Raw genomic sequence first — 14,298 nt, 5'->3', positions numbered from 1 at the left:
AACTCATTCAAAGTCAATCCCTTAACACAAACTCTATCGTTATATTTCTTTTTACCCTGCTTATATTCTTCAATATGAAACACATGCCCATTGATGAAATACCCGTTGTAGCACTTCACATTTCTTTTAAGACTCAAACTTAGTAAAGACAAGGTAACAGTAGCATTCCCTCCCAATTAAAAAACCTGGTATATGAAGTACAACCATTAACAATTAACGAGAAATATATAATGAAATTAAGTATCCTGAGAGATAAGAATAATTATATAGTATTTACATGTGTTCTGAACCACATGGAAAATTGTTCATCCTGTAATCAAAAGATTTGAAATTCAATTAGCTGTGAGTTTTAGGACAGTAAATATTAACAATATTGCATGCGAAGAATTCAACAATGTATCAGTTTATGATATTATAAGAGATAAATTGTTTGAAAATAACGACATGTTAAGAAGTTTATCGCGGTTAAATTGCACATAATTATATGCTTGTCTGAATTTTATTTTTGACAAATATCTTCCCCACACACTATTTTTTTGAACGAGTCATCCAGGATGGGAAAATATTGACAAGTTCTCATATGAAGGCACTTCCCCACCATCATCATGTCTTGGAACGCCATTGATTATTGTTTTCAATTGAGGCTTAAAATAGTACGAGATAAATATTGAGATCTCTTCAACAATATAGGCCTTGTATATATATTAAAGCCTCAACATGCGCTTGTTTTTTACTTTTCTCTTAAGGTTGAACAAAGACCTGTATGAAATTAAATGAATGTTTTGAAATATACAAAGAAAGACAATAAAATTTTAATTACGATGCATGTGTAATCCTTAACCTCTCGAATTGATACATCTATTTATATTAGACTGGGCCTCCAATTTTTGCCTTAAACGGTAAATGTATAGGTATATGCTCTATTGATTTGAAAAATGATAGAGGGAATATCATCTCAAGTTTGATGATATTCATTTCAAGCCTCTCCATATGTTTTGTTTGCAACTTGTTTGAGCATATATCTCTAAAGAAGTGATTGATCTCCATGAGTGTATCTCGTATCCTCTTTGAAAATAAATCCTATAGAGAAAACGCAAATTTTTAAGCTATTAGTAGACAAGTAACCGTGCATTCTTATTTAAGGCAAAACTAACATCGGGTTTTGTGATCCGTGACCCAACATAAACCAACTACATATTTCCATGGTGACAAAACAAAGCTATAACCAGTATGGTTTCAACGATCCATTTTTCTTTTTGATCTTTTCATCTTTTTTCTCTCTCCTCACTTTGTTTTTCATTTCTGATTTCTTCTCATATTCCTTATAGTGACAAAATGGTTTGCATTTTTTTCCTCATTTTCAATTGTTGTCTCTTTATTTTCAATCTTTTGAAAAATGAAAAATTCAAATGATTTTTCAAATAATCATGTGTCAACCCAATGATGGAATGTATTTTTGATTCCGTAAAAACCCACATCAAAATCATCAAAACAAACTATTAAGACCAATATTGAATAAAATAAATGTAAAATAACAAAAAAAACTACATGACTAGAAGAAAAAAAAGGTGCATTGTATGAATCTATAGTGTAATTGAGTGGAAGAGTACAGTGGAGTGAACAACATTTTACTTAGCTCTTTCAGTGTTTTGTTAATAAGAACCTCACTACTCTCTGTAGACATGCATGGGCACGTAAACCTGTTTTGACCGTGATCTTTTACAGGAAAACATATGTTTTGCCATCCAAGAATCTTACTTGATTATTAAACTAATTATTGGGGGTAATGATATATTTTTACAAGGTCTAATATTTGAATAAATACTAGATCATTTATTTGTGCTATATTGCGGGTCAAATTAATTTTTTTAAAAAAATTAAAAATATCCAAGTATTTGCTAATATGTTTTCAAGAAGAAAAATATTCAAATTGTGTAGAGATTGATACGATGTCACCCGATTAACTTGGCAAATCCAAAGGCAACTTGGACAACGAGAAAAAAAAACATAGTTTGATTAAAAAAAATTTAATGACATCTTTTTTAAAAAAATTATATTGAGACAACAACATATTAGATCTGTCTAGGTCATTAGACCATGATAATCTTATAAAAAATAAATCAAAAAACATATCGAAGCCCAATTATTAACCAAATCAATGTTGAAGAATGAAATTGAAAAACATCAAGTAAAAAAAGGAAAAACAAACTTGAGTGGACTCAGGTTAACCTATCAAACCTAGATCATGAGACTAATATAACCTAATAGAAAGCAAATCAAAATAAATTATGAAGCTTAATTCCTAATCAATTCAACATTCAATGATGAAATTGAAAAAAATCAATTAAAAAAAAAGACTTGAGTCAACCCTATTTAACCCACTAAACCCTTGACTTAGGTCATGAGATTAGAATAACCTTATAGAAAACAAACTAAAATGAATTATGAAATTTAATTTTCAATCAACCCATATGGTTTAGGATGAAATTGAAAAAAAAAATTCAATGACAAAAAAGATTAAAAAAAACCTAAGTCAACCAGATTAACTCGCAAAACTCGTGACTCAGGTCATAAGATTGAGATAACCTCATAGAAAACAAATCGAAACAAACTATAAAGCTCAATTCTCAATAAATCTAAAGTTAAAAGATGAAATTGAAAAATAAAATATTGTTCCAATGAACAATACTTTGTGAGAAGCGGAATAATGATCTTCTCTCTTCAATTAGTTCTTATTAATAAAATATAATTAAAAAATAAAGTAGTTGACGCATGCAACGCCCGTGCTAGCATGTGGAAGGTACCCACCCCTTTAGACGACGTGTGCAACGTTTCTAGGCGATCAAAAACTCCCTTCTTCTATGTCGTTAGAAGTGTCACATCGTCCTTTTCCTTTTAGGGCAACCTGTGTCAATATTGGCGTGGCGATGTGATGCCAACGATAATTTGTTTTTATTTTTCTCTCCTCCCATCGGTATATGCGCTAGCTATGCAAAACTTTAGAGTTGCCCTTTAAGTTATAGAGATTTTAACTTATGTCCTTATTCTTTTAATTTTTGTTCATGTCCTTTTTATAAAATTGTGATTTATTTTTAATTTTATCATTCAATCTTAATTTGTGATATATTAGTTTTTAACAATTTGGTTCTCATTCATTTCAGTTTTTTATGGATCCTTTTGTTAAATTTTTTTTTTAATTTTATCCTTGTAGTGGTTCTCTAATTTATTTTTTATTTCAATTTTGTACCTCATTCTTTTAATTATTCTTTTATTAAATTAATTTTTCTTTTCAATTTCATTATTTAATAAAAAAAATAGTTTTCCTCAAATTTATTTTTTATTTCCATGTTGATCCTCATTCTTTCAATTGCTATTTTTGTTTTGGATTATTTTATATAGGTTTTTTTTTCCAATCTCATCCTCTAATATTTGATTATTTCAATTTCACCCTTCATTTAAGAGATTTTAGTGGTCCTCTAATTTATTTTATTTTTTCCGGATTGAATTTCCTAGTTTTTCCTGGTGATATATTTTTAGTCTAATGACCTAAGTTACATGTTTGTAAAGTTAATATAAATTGAGATTGTTTTTCTTTACTTATTTTCTTATTTAATTTCATCATTTAATATTGATTTTTTTTAAATAAGCTTTTTAATCCTATGTACCAGAAATTTAACAGATTAACTCAAGTTAAATTAATCATTTTTATAAGGTTGCTTTTAAGAAAAATAATCTTGATATTTTTCAAACATCATTTTTTAAGAAAATAATAATAATAATTCAACTCCACAAGCGTACCCGGGTACATGTCTAGTTTGGCAATTAAACATGCTAATGACGGTTTTGTACAAATATGATGCAACCTTCCAACAACTATGGTTAATTGGCAAACCTCTCACTTCCAGGTTCTCTGGATACAGATATCAATCACCCGTAATGTATTCACCCCTTCTATTTGATTTTATTCCTTCAAAGAGAACCTCAATTTTGATGGTAATTGTTATGAATGAAGCAGTCGAAGTCAGAATCACTCTGAAAATATGATAGAAGGAGAAAAGAATAAAAAGGAGGAATGCTTCTCACTAGCAGGGAGCCCTTCAATGAATTAGAAATTGTGCAATTTGATGCACTGCATAATTAGACTACTATGATTTTGCTGCTTTTCCTTCTTCTGCAGCTGAATGTTTGAGCTGGAAAATACCACCAAGTCCTCGTCCCTTGGCAAGCTGCTCAATTTCTTGTAGTTTGTGCTTTAAAAGTTCCACTTCTCTTGCCAAGTCTTCATCTCTTTGCTTCATTGCCTAAAACAAAGTGAATAACAGTGTCCATGAATTGGGAATACTGGAAATAAATGCCAATTATCAATTTGATAATATGCTATGAGACGAGGCTGCAATAAAGTATTAGTTATTTGATGGTACATTTCTGCTGTCCAAGCCTTATCATTAAACATGACTGTCATAAAGAAAACAGGAAAAAGAAAAAAAAAAACACTATAAAGCCATCAAGAGGCCCTCAATTTTCATCGAAGTAAACACGAGATGGGAGGTGCCAATGAAGAGCCTGCTTCAATTTATTGTTATCAACAACAGACATGCATCGAAATATGAAGGGTTTATCATTTAAGGCCGCTACAAATTTCTTAAAACAGATCAAGAAGAGACATCAGTTTGAGAACTTGAAAGTGTGGTGATGTATATTACGATCTGGAATTTTCAATCATCATGTCTTCTCTTTAGTAGGAAATAAAATTGCATTGGAAAATGACCAATACTGAAAGTAGGGAGGAACATAGGGATTGATTCTGCTAGAAAAGTAGTGACATGTTTCTATTATTGATTATTCAAACACTATCATTTCACAATATTGCAATTTCCTTTTTTGATTGTACAAAAGATCAGTTCAACTATTCTCTAGAAAGTGGTCCACGGGTGCCCCCCCTACTGTCATTTGGGCACCACATATACTCATGGCTCACATCGTCATGAAAATGATAGCACCAACCATCAAAGTGCAAACAAACTAACCTAAAGAAACTCCTTTTCTAATTGGCAAGTCCATTGGATTGGAAATGCCAATATGTATAGGACCCTAATCTATCAAGGATCTATATCTCCCCTCTCTTCTCTCTTCTCTCTTCTCTCTTCTCTTACTATGCTTCTGTAGATTCGAGTGGGTATCTATCTTATTGACACATAAGCGTGAAACTAAATTTCTTCAAGAGTTATACCAAGCGGAAGTTGTCATCTTGTTGGGCCAGTGAAAACGTCCCAGAATCAATATTCATTAAATTCAGCTCCTCGTGCCCAGGAAAAAATTTTATATAACCCTTGCTTAGTATGCTATGATAACTGATGATAAAGAAAATACTTCATTACCAAGAGGGAAGGACATTGAAGAACAGGGGCTCCAGAACTATATAATGTCTAATGCATCCGAAGAATCTTACAACATCCGAAGAAAATACTCTCTGCACATGGCAGCAGTTGCTAAACTATTCCATGCACAACACCTAGAACTATATAATGTCTAATGACATCCGAAGAATCTTATCAAACAGCTTTTGCATAAAGTAAATAATAACCATTCCAAGGTGGACCTGAGAAACAAAATTAGCAAAGAGATTTAATGTCAGCAAACAAAGAAGATTATTTTACCTCCAATTCTTGCTTTCGCTTTTCCTCTTTTCTGGCTTCTGATTTAGCACTTCTCTGCACCTCAAAAATCACAGCAGCTCCTGCCACCTATTCATGTTGAAAAATGGAGCACCTAAGTAATTGTAAACCCAAATAATCTTCATAGTTGTCTCATAGTGAAATAAGCACGTAAAATATATCAGTCATTTTTTTTTCATGCATATTAGTACATATAGCATAGTGTCAAAGCAAAGAACTCCACCATCTCCTAAATCCAGACCAAATTTTGTCGTAATCAATTAGAGTGCATTAAATTAGTGTTACTGGTTCCCATTTCTACAATCATATTGATGGAATAAGAAATTCAGCCAGATGTAAATTGTGTACATATGTAAATATGATCACCCTCCCATCTATTTAGTCTTGCAGAAGGAGTGAAAAGCTCAGAAATCCATCAAGATTCAATTTATGCATAAGAGTTTCATTTACATTCACCAGGGATAAACAATTTTCCTTTATAACAGAATTCGACGCCACAATCTAAAACTAATAATATTTCTTATTACGTAACATTTTTCTTATGAAACCTCAAATATACAGTAACATTTCCGCATAGGCAAGTCTCTACACTTATACAGAAAATTGAATTCTTGACAATTTGACACACAGCTTTAGTCAGTTAAGTTAGCTTTGCCAACTAAAAAGACACCAAATTAGCTACACTATTCTCTCTCTTTCTGTAAATGCAAGGACAAAAACCAGCATAAGCACACAAGCCCACAATTTACACAGCACAAAAGACATTGCAAATTGTACAGGATAAGTAGAGTTTCTGGGTATCAAAAAATTCAGACATTAAGAGAAGCAAAACTAAGGGACTCAAAACAAATTCTTCAAACATCAAGAAGAGCGACTAGGGATTAAAAAACAATACCGTGAAAACGAAGACTTCCCCAATAAGATCAACAGCAGCCTGGACAGCTTTTTCTTCATTCAAGGGCCTTATCTCAACATCAGTTGCATGACCATATATTCTTCTTTGCGTTCTTGTTGTAATCCGATGATTAGCCTGGTAATTCAATTCAAACAATCACAATCAAAGTTTCAATCTTTATCGCCTCTAAAGTAAAAAACAATCTAAATCACCAAAACCCATTTGATAAAAGGAAAGATCAAGTCAAATGTATGGGTATAAAGAGTACCTGAGCAATGTTGACGATGAACTGACGAAACTTGGGGTGAAAAGCAGCCTGTTGTTTGATCCTGCTGGCCAATGGTTTACTCAATGTTTTCAAGGCTAATGTCCCTAACTTCAATAATGGCAGCACCATAATAACTCTTTTTCTTGAGTTCTTCCGAGATCTGATTCTGCAATCTTCTTTAACTTTTATTACAAGAACACGGATTGATCTCTGTCTTTGGTCTTCTTTTAGAACCGTAGGTTATATAATAGAGAATTTCTTGGCGAAGACGATAAAATGGCTGCCGACGTTGCTGTTGCGAAACAGCAAGTTCAGAAGGAGGAGAAAAGTCATTTCTGAATTATTATTTATTTCTTTAGGTCCGCTTATGAGAAATTATTATTATTTCTTTATTTTAAAAATTCTCGTGCTTCGGCTTTGACAAAACTCTTTTTCTTTTTTTTTTTTTCTAAAGTAAAACTCGAAGGTTGCTAATTTTAAGAAGTTGACTTGGTGTGGATCTGCACTAGCCCGAGAAACTGATTTTTTTTTTCCGTAAAAAATTATTCATACAGCTAAAAACATTTGGTGTTTTTACTGTTTATAAAAATATTATTTATCTTTTTATATTTTATTGCAGGTTAAAATAATATAATTTTTTAAAATTTTCAATATGATCCACCAGCTAATTTTTTATATAATTGAGCTGTTTTAAAACTAAATTAGAACCTAAATGCATGTTTTTTTTTAAGAAAGAGTTAAATTAAAATAAAAAAAATTGAAGTAAAAAATATAGATAACATAGATGGCGGATTGAAATTTTAGTCAAATATTCATTTGAGTCCCTCATATTTTTTAGCTATTAGCTAATGAGTCCTTTGAATTTTATAAAATTCAATTTTGGTACTAATCTTTATTTTACTCATTGTTCAGTTTTTTTTTTTGTTATAAGAGAAAAAAGAGGTTGTCAGATTCCAGTTTAGAGAAAGAAAGTGTCTATTGGTGAGGAATCTGGCAACCAAAATAGTCATTTTTTATATCAAATGGTTTCATATGATGAAGAAAGTTAAGATTATATGTGTGTTTTTTTTACCTTGAAAACACATAAAAAATCAAATATGAGTTCAAGAATTTTTTATATTTTTTTTGGGTGGATTTTAAGTTTTATAGTGGTTTTTTTATGTTTTTTGTGGTCGTGAATTGATTTAACAAGATTTATATGGTGTTTCCTAAGTATTTTGGGCAAAAAATAGGTTGAAAATGGGTTTTTGGGTAAAAAAATAAAGAATCCTGTTTTTTCAGCCACCACAATGGCTGGATTTTGGGAATGAACAAACAACTCTTCGTCTACTGACGTAGTATCCCATTAAACTTAAAAAAAGCAGGTCGTTGTTTGATTGAGCCAAACGCTAGGTATGACCTAATTCTTTTTTTTTTTTAATAAAATAATACATTAGTTGATGTTTGTTTTTCAAATAGATTTTGGGTTTATGTTTTAATTAGTTTGTGATGATTTTTAATGATATTGGGTATGTTTAGCTTTTAAAGAGATATATATGATTCATCTGTTATTTTTTTTAATTTTATATAGATTAAATTTTTTAAAATATTGATTTTTTATAAGATTTTTCATTTGTGCAACCTTATATTTTTCTATTTTTATTCAATAAATACTTTTTGTGTGTCAGTTTCTATTATAAATTTTATATATTTTTCTATTACAAATTTATTTTGATGCAGAAATTCATTAAACACATCGTGTTGTGATGTTAAATATTTTGATTTTCATTTATCGCTTAAGTTTTTTTTACAGAATCTCAGCATTATATTGGTATTTTTTTTTTTGCGATTGTATATTTTTTTATCATGTATTTAAATAAAAAAAATTTGAAAAAAAATTATAATCTCATTGGAGTCCATAATCTGGTTTACAGGTTTTGTGTGTTAGCCTTGATTATCCGATTTATAGGTTTGATGAGTTCACTCACTAGCCGGATATGCATTTTCAGTTTTTGGTTTGTTAATTGTTTTAAATAGTTTTTCTCAATTTTATCCTTAAATATTGGATTGGTCGGGAAATAAACTACGATTTATTTATTTATTGCTTTCTTTAAAGTTATCACTATCTCAAATAAGTTTTTTTTAGGTTAGTGCTAAATTTTGTGACCACATATTTTTATCATATAATTAAAAGAATATATTTTATAAAAAAGAAAATTATTAAACTCAATATATTCCGTAACACGATTTACTTGGGGACTAAGATCTATCTAATCTGTCATTGTCTTAATAGTTTTTGTGAAAAAAATTATTTTCTTGAAGTTTTGTTAAAAGTTAAGCCATGTTTTTACAAGGCATGATGATTGTATCTTGATCCATAAAATCAATCAATTTAATTTCAGCAAACTCTTGCGCAATTTAGTTTGAAACTCGAGTTAGGCAAAAAGTTAGTTTTGAGATTTCAAGATTGACCCATTAAGTCAGGTTTAATAATACAGTCAAAAAATTATTCACGCTCTTAACATTTTTTTATATATTTTTTAAAAAATTTGTCCGTCCCGCAGCGGAGCATGAGCCAATGGATTAGTAATACACCTATGTTGCAAATGCATTAAAAAATCAAATATTTTTTAAGAATATTTTTATAAAATATTTTATAAGAAAATAAAAGATTTCAAAAATATTTTAAGAATATTTTTTAAAAAATCAAATCTCTTTTTAAAAATATTTCGACAATACTAGATCATCAAGATTCTTGAAAACAATTTAGAAATTAAAAAGACTTTTTAAAAAAAAAACTTAAACTTTTGAAGATATTTAAAGAATTAAGAAAATCTCATCCATTAAAATTTCTGAAAGTGTTTAAGAAATTTAAAAGCAATTTTTTAGAGAAGAATATAATTTTTTAAAATGATAAGAGATAAAAATATCAAAATTGCTAAAACATTAAATTCTTAACATGTTTTTGAACAAAATCAAAATAAAAGTCTTAGCAATTATTATTTTTTTTGGGAAAAATAAGAATTTTAAGAAATAAAAAAAATAATTCGAAGTTCAAAGAATTGTATACTTCTCTTAAAATTTTCAATGTTCTTGATTTAAGTGGATTAACTTACTCTTACCTATTTTTGGTTTAGTTGTATAATTGAGTCATTAGCACGGATGAAACATGGAAAGTGTTTGAAGACACCAAGGCACGGATGCAATCTTGTAAAAATCAAGTCAGAAACAGATTTTGTCCAAAATATTTAATAAAAGAGAGGAAATATATATATGTAAAATAAGAATGAGTGAAAATAATAGATATTAAGATAAGGGGATGCTAAATAGAAGAAATGATCAAAATTACAGGCGAAATTAGAAAAATCTAACTTCATGCAGGCAAAGTTTCTAACAGAGACCATCAGAACAAAAATCACATGCAATGAAGGTGAGAATTATATGAAACTGTGATATATGTAATTTATAACTCAGAATTGCTCAAAACCAAATCCCAACAAGTCTAAAGCGGTTAAAAACTCCCAACACCTCAGGTTCTTAGTTTCTGATAGCATTTCAGGCCCCCATCTTCTTATGTGTTCCTCTGTCACCCTTATGCTTGCTCCCATAGATGACATCTGTATCTTATGTACGGACATTTTCAGATTGGTTTTTCCATATATTAGGTCAGAAAGACCAGAACAAATAAGATGATGAACAAAACTACCAAAAACAATATCATCATAAGTTGCCCCTTTGCACTGGCCTTCTTCATGACCATGGCAACTTTTTTCTGCAAGTGAAAAAAAGAAAGAAAAAGAAAAAGAAATGGTGATATCATATCATTTAAAAGAGTAGAAAAGTAGTATTTGATACATAGCCACTGAAAGAAAATCACCTGAACAAAGTCAAGTCGATTCGATGTACTGTCCATTTCCATACCCAAATCATCTATGATCTTTTCCTGAAGCACCAAGGACAAATTAAGTCCCAAAATTAAGCAATATCAAACTCGACTAGATTAGTCAGTTTCAAAGTTAATACAACCCTTGTGCAAGCTTCTGGCAGAGGGGTTGGGGTAAAATAAATGCAAGGAACATCAACCTACAAGATCCTAACCTGTGCAAGGAGCTCTTCATGTATGGTAAGGCCAACACCTCCAAGTCTCCCGATGGTTATACTGAGCTCATCCAACTCCTCATCCTGTTGCCTGCATCCACCATACAATACAAAGGCAAAATGAGCAAAGAATGATTAAACAATATATGAAAATCTCAAAGACGTATCCTGAAGTTAAGCTAAACCAATCCAACCCTAATACTTTCAACCATGCTGCAGCTAACTCAATAAATTGTCTACTCTAGGCTCTAGCTGTGGAAGCACCCCCTAACTTAATGAAAGAAAATATTGCATTACAGGAACTACCACTACTCGCCATTAGATTGAATACACAAATATCCAAATATAAAAAATAACTCATATAAGGAAATATCTGTATGTGTAAACATCTATTGAAGCATTGCACACTAACAACAAATTCATCTCAAAGAATAAGGTAGGGAGTTAAAACACTTTACTTTATAAGAAGCAATTGTCTATCTGATTCTGATTGTATAAAATCATCATTATCTTGAGTATACTGGTTGGATTTGTCAGCCTGTTGAGAATTAGGCATCCTCATTAATTCTCTGCGCATCCCACTCACACTAGCAGTTCCACTAATATTCACCTCTCTTCCGGCTACTACTGCTTTCTTCACATTGCCCACCTAATAAAGCAACACAATCCATTGGGGTACACATAAATGAAAAATTACAGCTTACAGCTTACTATCTATTACACTTCCAAATATTCATTACAAAACCTAAATGACATGTATAAGATAAACAATTCAGTTATTAAGATAATCACGATACTGGGAGAAAGTTTGTCATAGACATTTTTACAAATAAAAATGGGGAATACATTCACATTGCAGAAACCTTTCAGTTATAATAAAGTGATATCCTGAAAAAGAAACCTGCTATTGACATGGTACCTGATTGCGAGCAGTGCTGGTCCATCTCCTCCGTTTTTCGAGCTCTGCTTCATCAATGCCATACCAAGAAGGATCTCTACCTGCTACAGAAATTGCTTTGTCCAATTCATCCACCTTCCTATCAAGAAGAAAGCTTCATCAGTTGCATACAGGAATCGTATTCAACTAAATACAAAAACTCATGCGAAACACGTAGCTAACTTAGCTGCTTGGAAGATTAATGATCAATTTTTTTATTGGGAATTTATTTTATTGTTAATGAAATTCTTCTGTAGGTATAAGGAACAATCAGAGAAATACGTGTCTTAGCTCATGATTCTTGCCAAACTCATCTAGCCAAACTCTCTACACCGCAAATTAAACAGCTAAAATCTTCAACAGAAACAGCTCCGAGTATAAAACTATAAATCATAATACCTGCCACTCAATGCTCTCACAAGCAGCAAGCAGGTCCTTTGTAAGATGCACTTGGTCTCCCATATCACAAGAAATCCGTTCCCATTGGTGAAAAGAAGATTGCAACTTGTCAATCTAACATAGGGGAGCCCCAAAAATATTACGACAACAGACTTAGTCTAATTATAAATGTAAACCCCAAACAATCACAACAACAAACGGAATATCGAATTCAGACACTCATGAACCTAACAAAACAACCCATCAACCTCAAAATCTTAAAACAAGAAAAACTTACAGATTCTTGAATCTCCTCTTTCACAATATAAAACGGGTCTTGCGCTGATGACATGTTAAAAACAATAACTATAACTCAACCTACATTAATACAACAAAGCTAAATCAGCAAAATGTATACTAACTGAACTAACTTTACTTTCTTTATAAGGAGCTTTCAGCAATGATCAAATTACGTCACTAATTTTTTTTAAATAATATAATCATCGTAAATAACCAATTTGATAAAAACCGAGAAACGAAATCGAAAATGAAAGGCAATTCAAATCTTAAACAGACTCAAAACTGCAAAGCAAATGTTACTCAAATTAACGGGTTTTAATTAATAAATGCAGATCTAAATGCTTTTAAGCAGTTCGAAGAATATGATTAACAAAGAAATGGATTGACACTAAAAAAATAGAGACCCCGAAATTATTTATTCATTAACAGAAAAATCTAAAAAATATATAAGAAAATCCAAGAAAAATACAACAATCCATCCTTTGAATGATTCGATTGCATTAAATGAAAAGATAATTCAAATGAAATGAAATCTAACTTCAGAGATCGAACTGTTTTCCCAGGTACGGATTTTGGGACGACAAGGAGAGTTCCTGGCTCAAGGAAAGTTTCTACACTTGGTTTTTTGTTTTGTTTTTGTGGTGTTTATTGGGTTGTTAAAGAAGTATTGGGCTTTCGCACTGAAAATGAAAACAAGATTGTTAGCCCACATATTATAATGGCCCAATGGGCCTGTTTGTATCCATAAGACCATTTTTGTTTTTTCTCTTATGATACTTCTTCTCGAGGATTTATTTACTACCCTCCCATGTCTTTCACATATTATAATGGCCCAATGGGCCTGCTTGGGGTTACTGAAGGAGCGAGAGTAGTTCCTTGAGATGTTGACTTTTCCTAGGTTAACGAACGAGGAAAAAATAAGAATAAAAAAACAAATGATAAAATCAGCTGACCATAAAAGACAGCACCTGTGATCAGTGGCGGAGCCACAATGGGGATTAAGGGGGCAATTGCCCCCTTAATCTTTTTTTAAAAAAATATTTTTTATATTAAAATTTTAATATAATAATTTAATAAGTTTAATATTTTTTATTATTTACTAATTGATCCAAACTTTTTATTTTGAATTATTATTCCTACCTCTCTTTCTTCTATAAAATTTCTCTTCAAGTCCTAAACTATTAATTAATTAAGTAACCTTTCATACTTTATATTTTAGGTGAGTTTCCTTTATTTTTTCTATTTATTTTATTGTTTAATTTTAGTTTTATTCTTTAATAATTAGTTATTAAAAATGTTAGAATTTATGATAATTTATAGATTTGTTAAATTAATATGTGTATGGATAATATTATATGCATATGAATATGAATTGAAATGAGTTTTGATGAATTAATATGTATTTTGTTATGAATTTCATATGAAAAATGATGGTGATCAACTTACTAGTGATTAAAAATGAAGTACTGAATAACTCAAAAAATTAGAGACACAATAAAAAAAATTAAAAATATATATTAATATTTGTATTTAACCCATTTGTATAAAACAACAAGGTAATAAAGAATTGTTGCCAATAATTTACTAGTCTCTGAAAGATTTAGAAATAGATGAATGAAAGTTTAATTGTATATATTAAGAAAGAATATCTTTAATGAAATTAAAAAAGAAGTCATTATGAAACAGTTTTAAAATATGAAAACTCGAAATGAAGATTTATTTACTACCCTCCCATGTCTTTCACATATTATAATGGCCCAATGGGCCT

At 30.5% G+C, this 14,298-nt stretch overlaps 2 protein-coding genes across 2 annotated transcripts; both read right to left on the bottom strand.

Annotated features, from left to right (window-relative positions):
- Nucleotides 1-3,740: 3,740 nt before the first annotated feature.
- LOC18103088 (OPA3-like protein) lies at nt 3,741-7,209 on the bottom strand. The gene is made up of 4 exons (XM_006377372.3): nt 6,839-7,209; nt 6,571-6,705; nt 5,658-5,744; nt 3,741-4,301 (listed from the first exon to the last, which is right to left on the bottom strand). Exons 1-4 carry the CDS (start codon nt 6,965-6,967, stop codon nt 4,146-4,148), a joined length of 507 nt encoding a protein of 168 aa, XP_006377434.1. The 5' UTR covers nt 6,968-7,209; the 3' UTR covers nt 3,741-4,145.
- Nucleotides 7,210-10,237: 3,028 nt separating this feature from the next.
- Nucleotides 10,238-13,195, bottom strand: LOC18103087 (syntaxin-61). The gene is made up of 8 exons (XM_006377371.3): nt 13,069-13,195; nt 12,529-12,608; nt 12,252-12,365; nt 11,835-11,948; nt 11,374-11,564; nt 10,916-11,006; nt 10,695-10,760; nt 10,238-10,589 (listed from the first exon to the last, which is right to left on the bottom strand). The coding sequence occupies exons 2-8, from the start codon at nt 12,580-12,582 to the stop codon at nt 10,479-10,481; spliced, it is 741 nt and encodes a 246-aa protein (XP_006377433.3). The 5' UTR covers nt 12,583-12,608; nt 13,069-13,195; the 3' UTR covers nt 10,238-10,478.
- Between the last annotated feature and the right edge of the window lie 1,103 nt (nt 13,196-14,298).

Source organism: Populus trichocarpa, chromosome 11 (assembly GCF_000002775.5).
Source record: "Populus trichocarpa isolate Nisqually-1 chromosome 11, P.trichocarpa_v4.1, whole genome shotgun sequence".
NCBI lineage: Eukaryota > Viridiplantae > Streptophyta > Magnoliopsida > Malpighiales > Salicaceae > Populus > Populus trichocarpa.
Note: the sequence above shows the minus strand (reverse complement) of the source record. Positions and strands in the feature narration are given on the sequence as shown.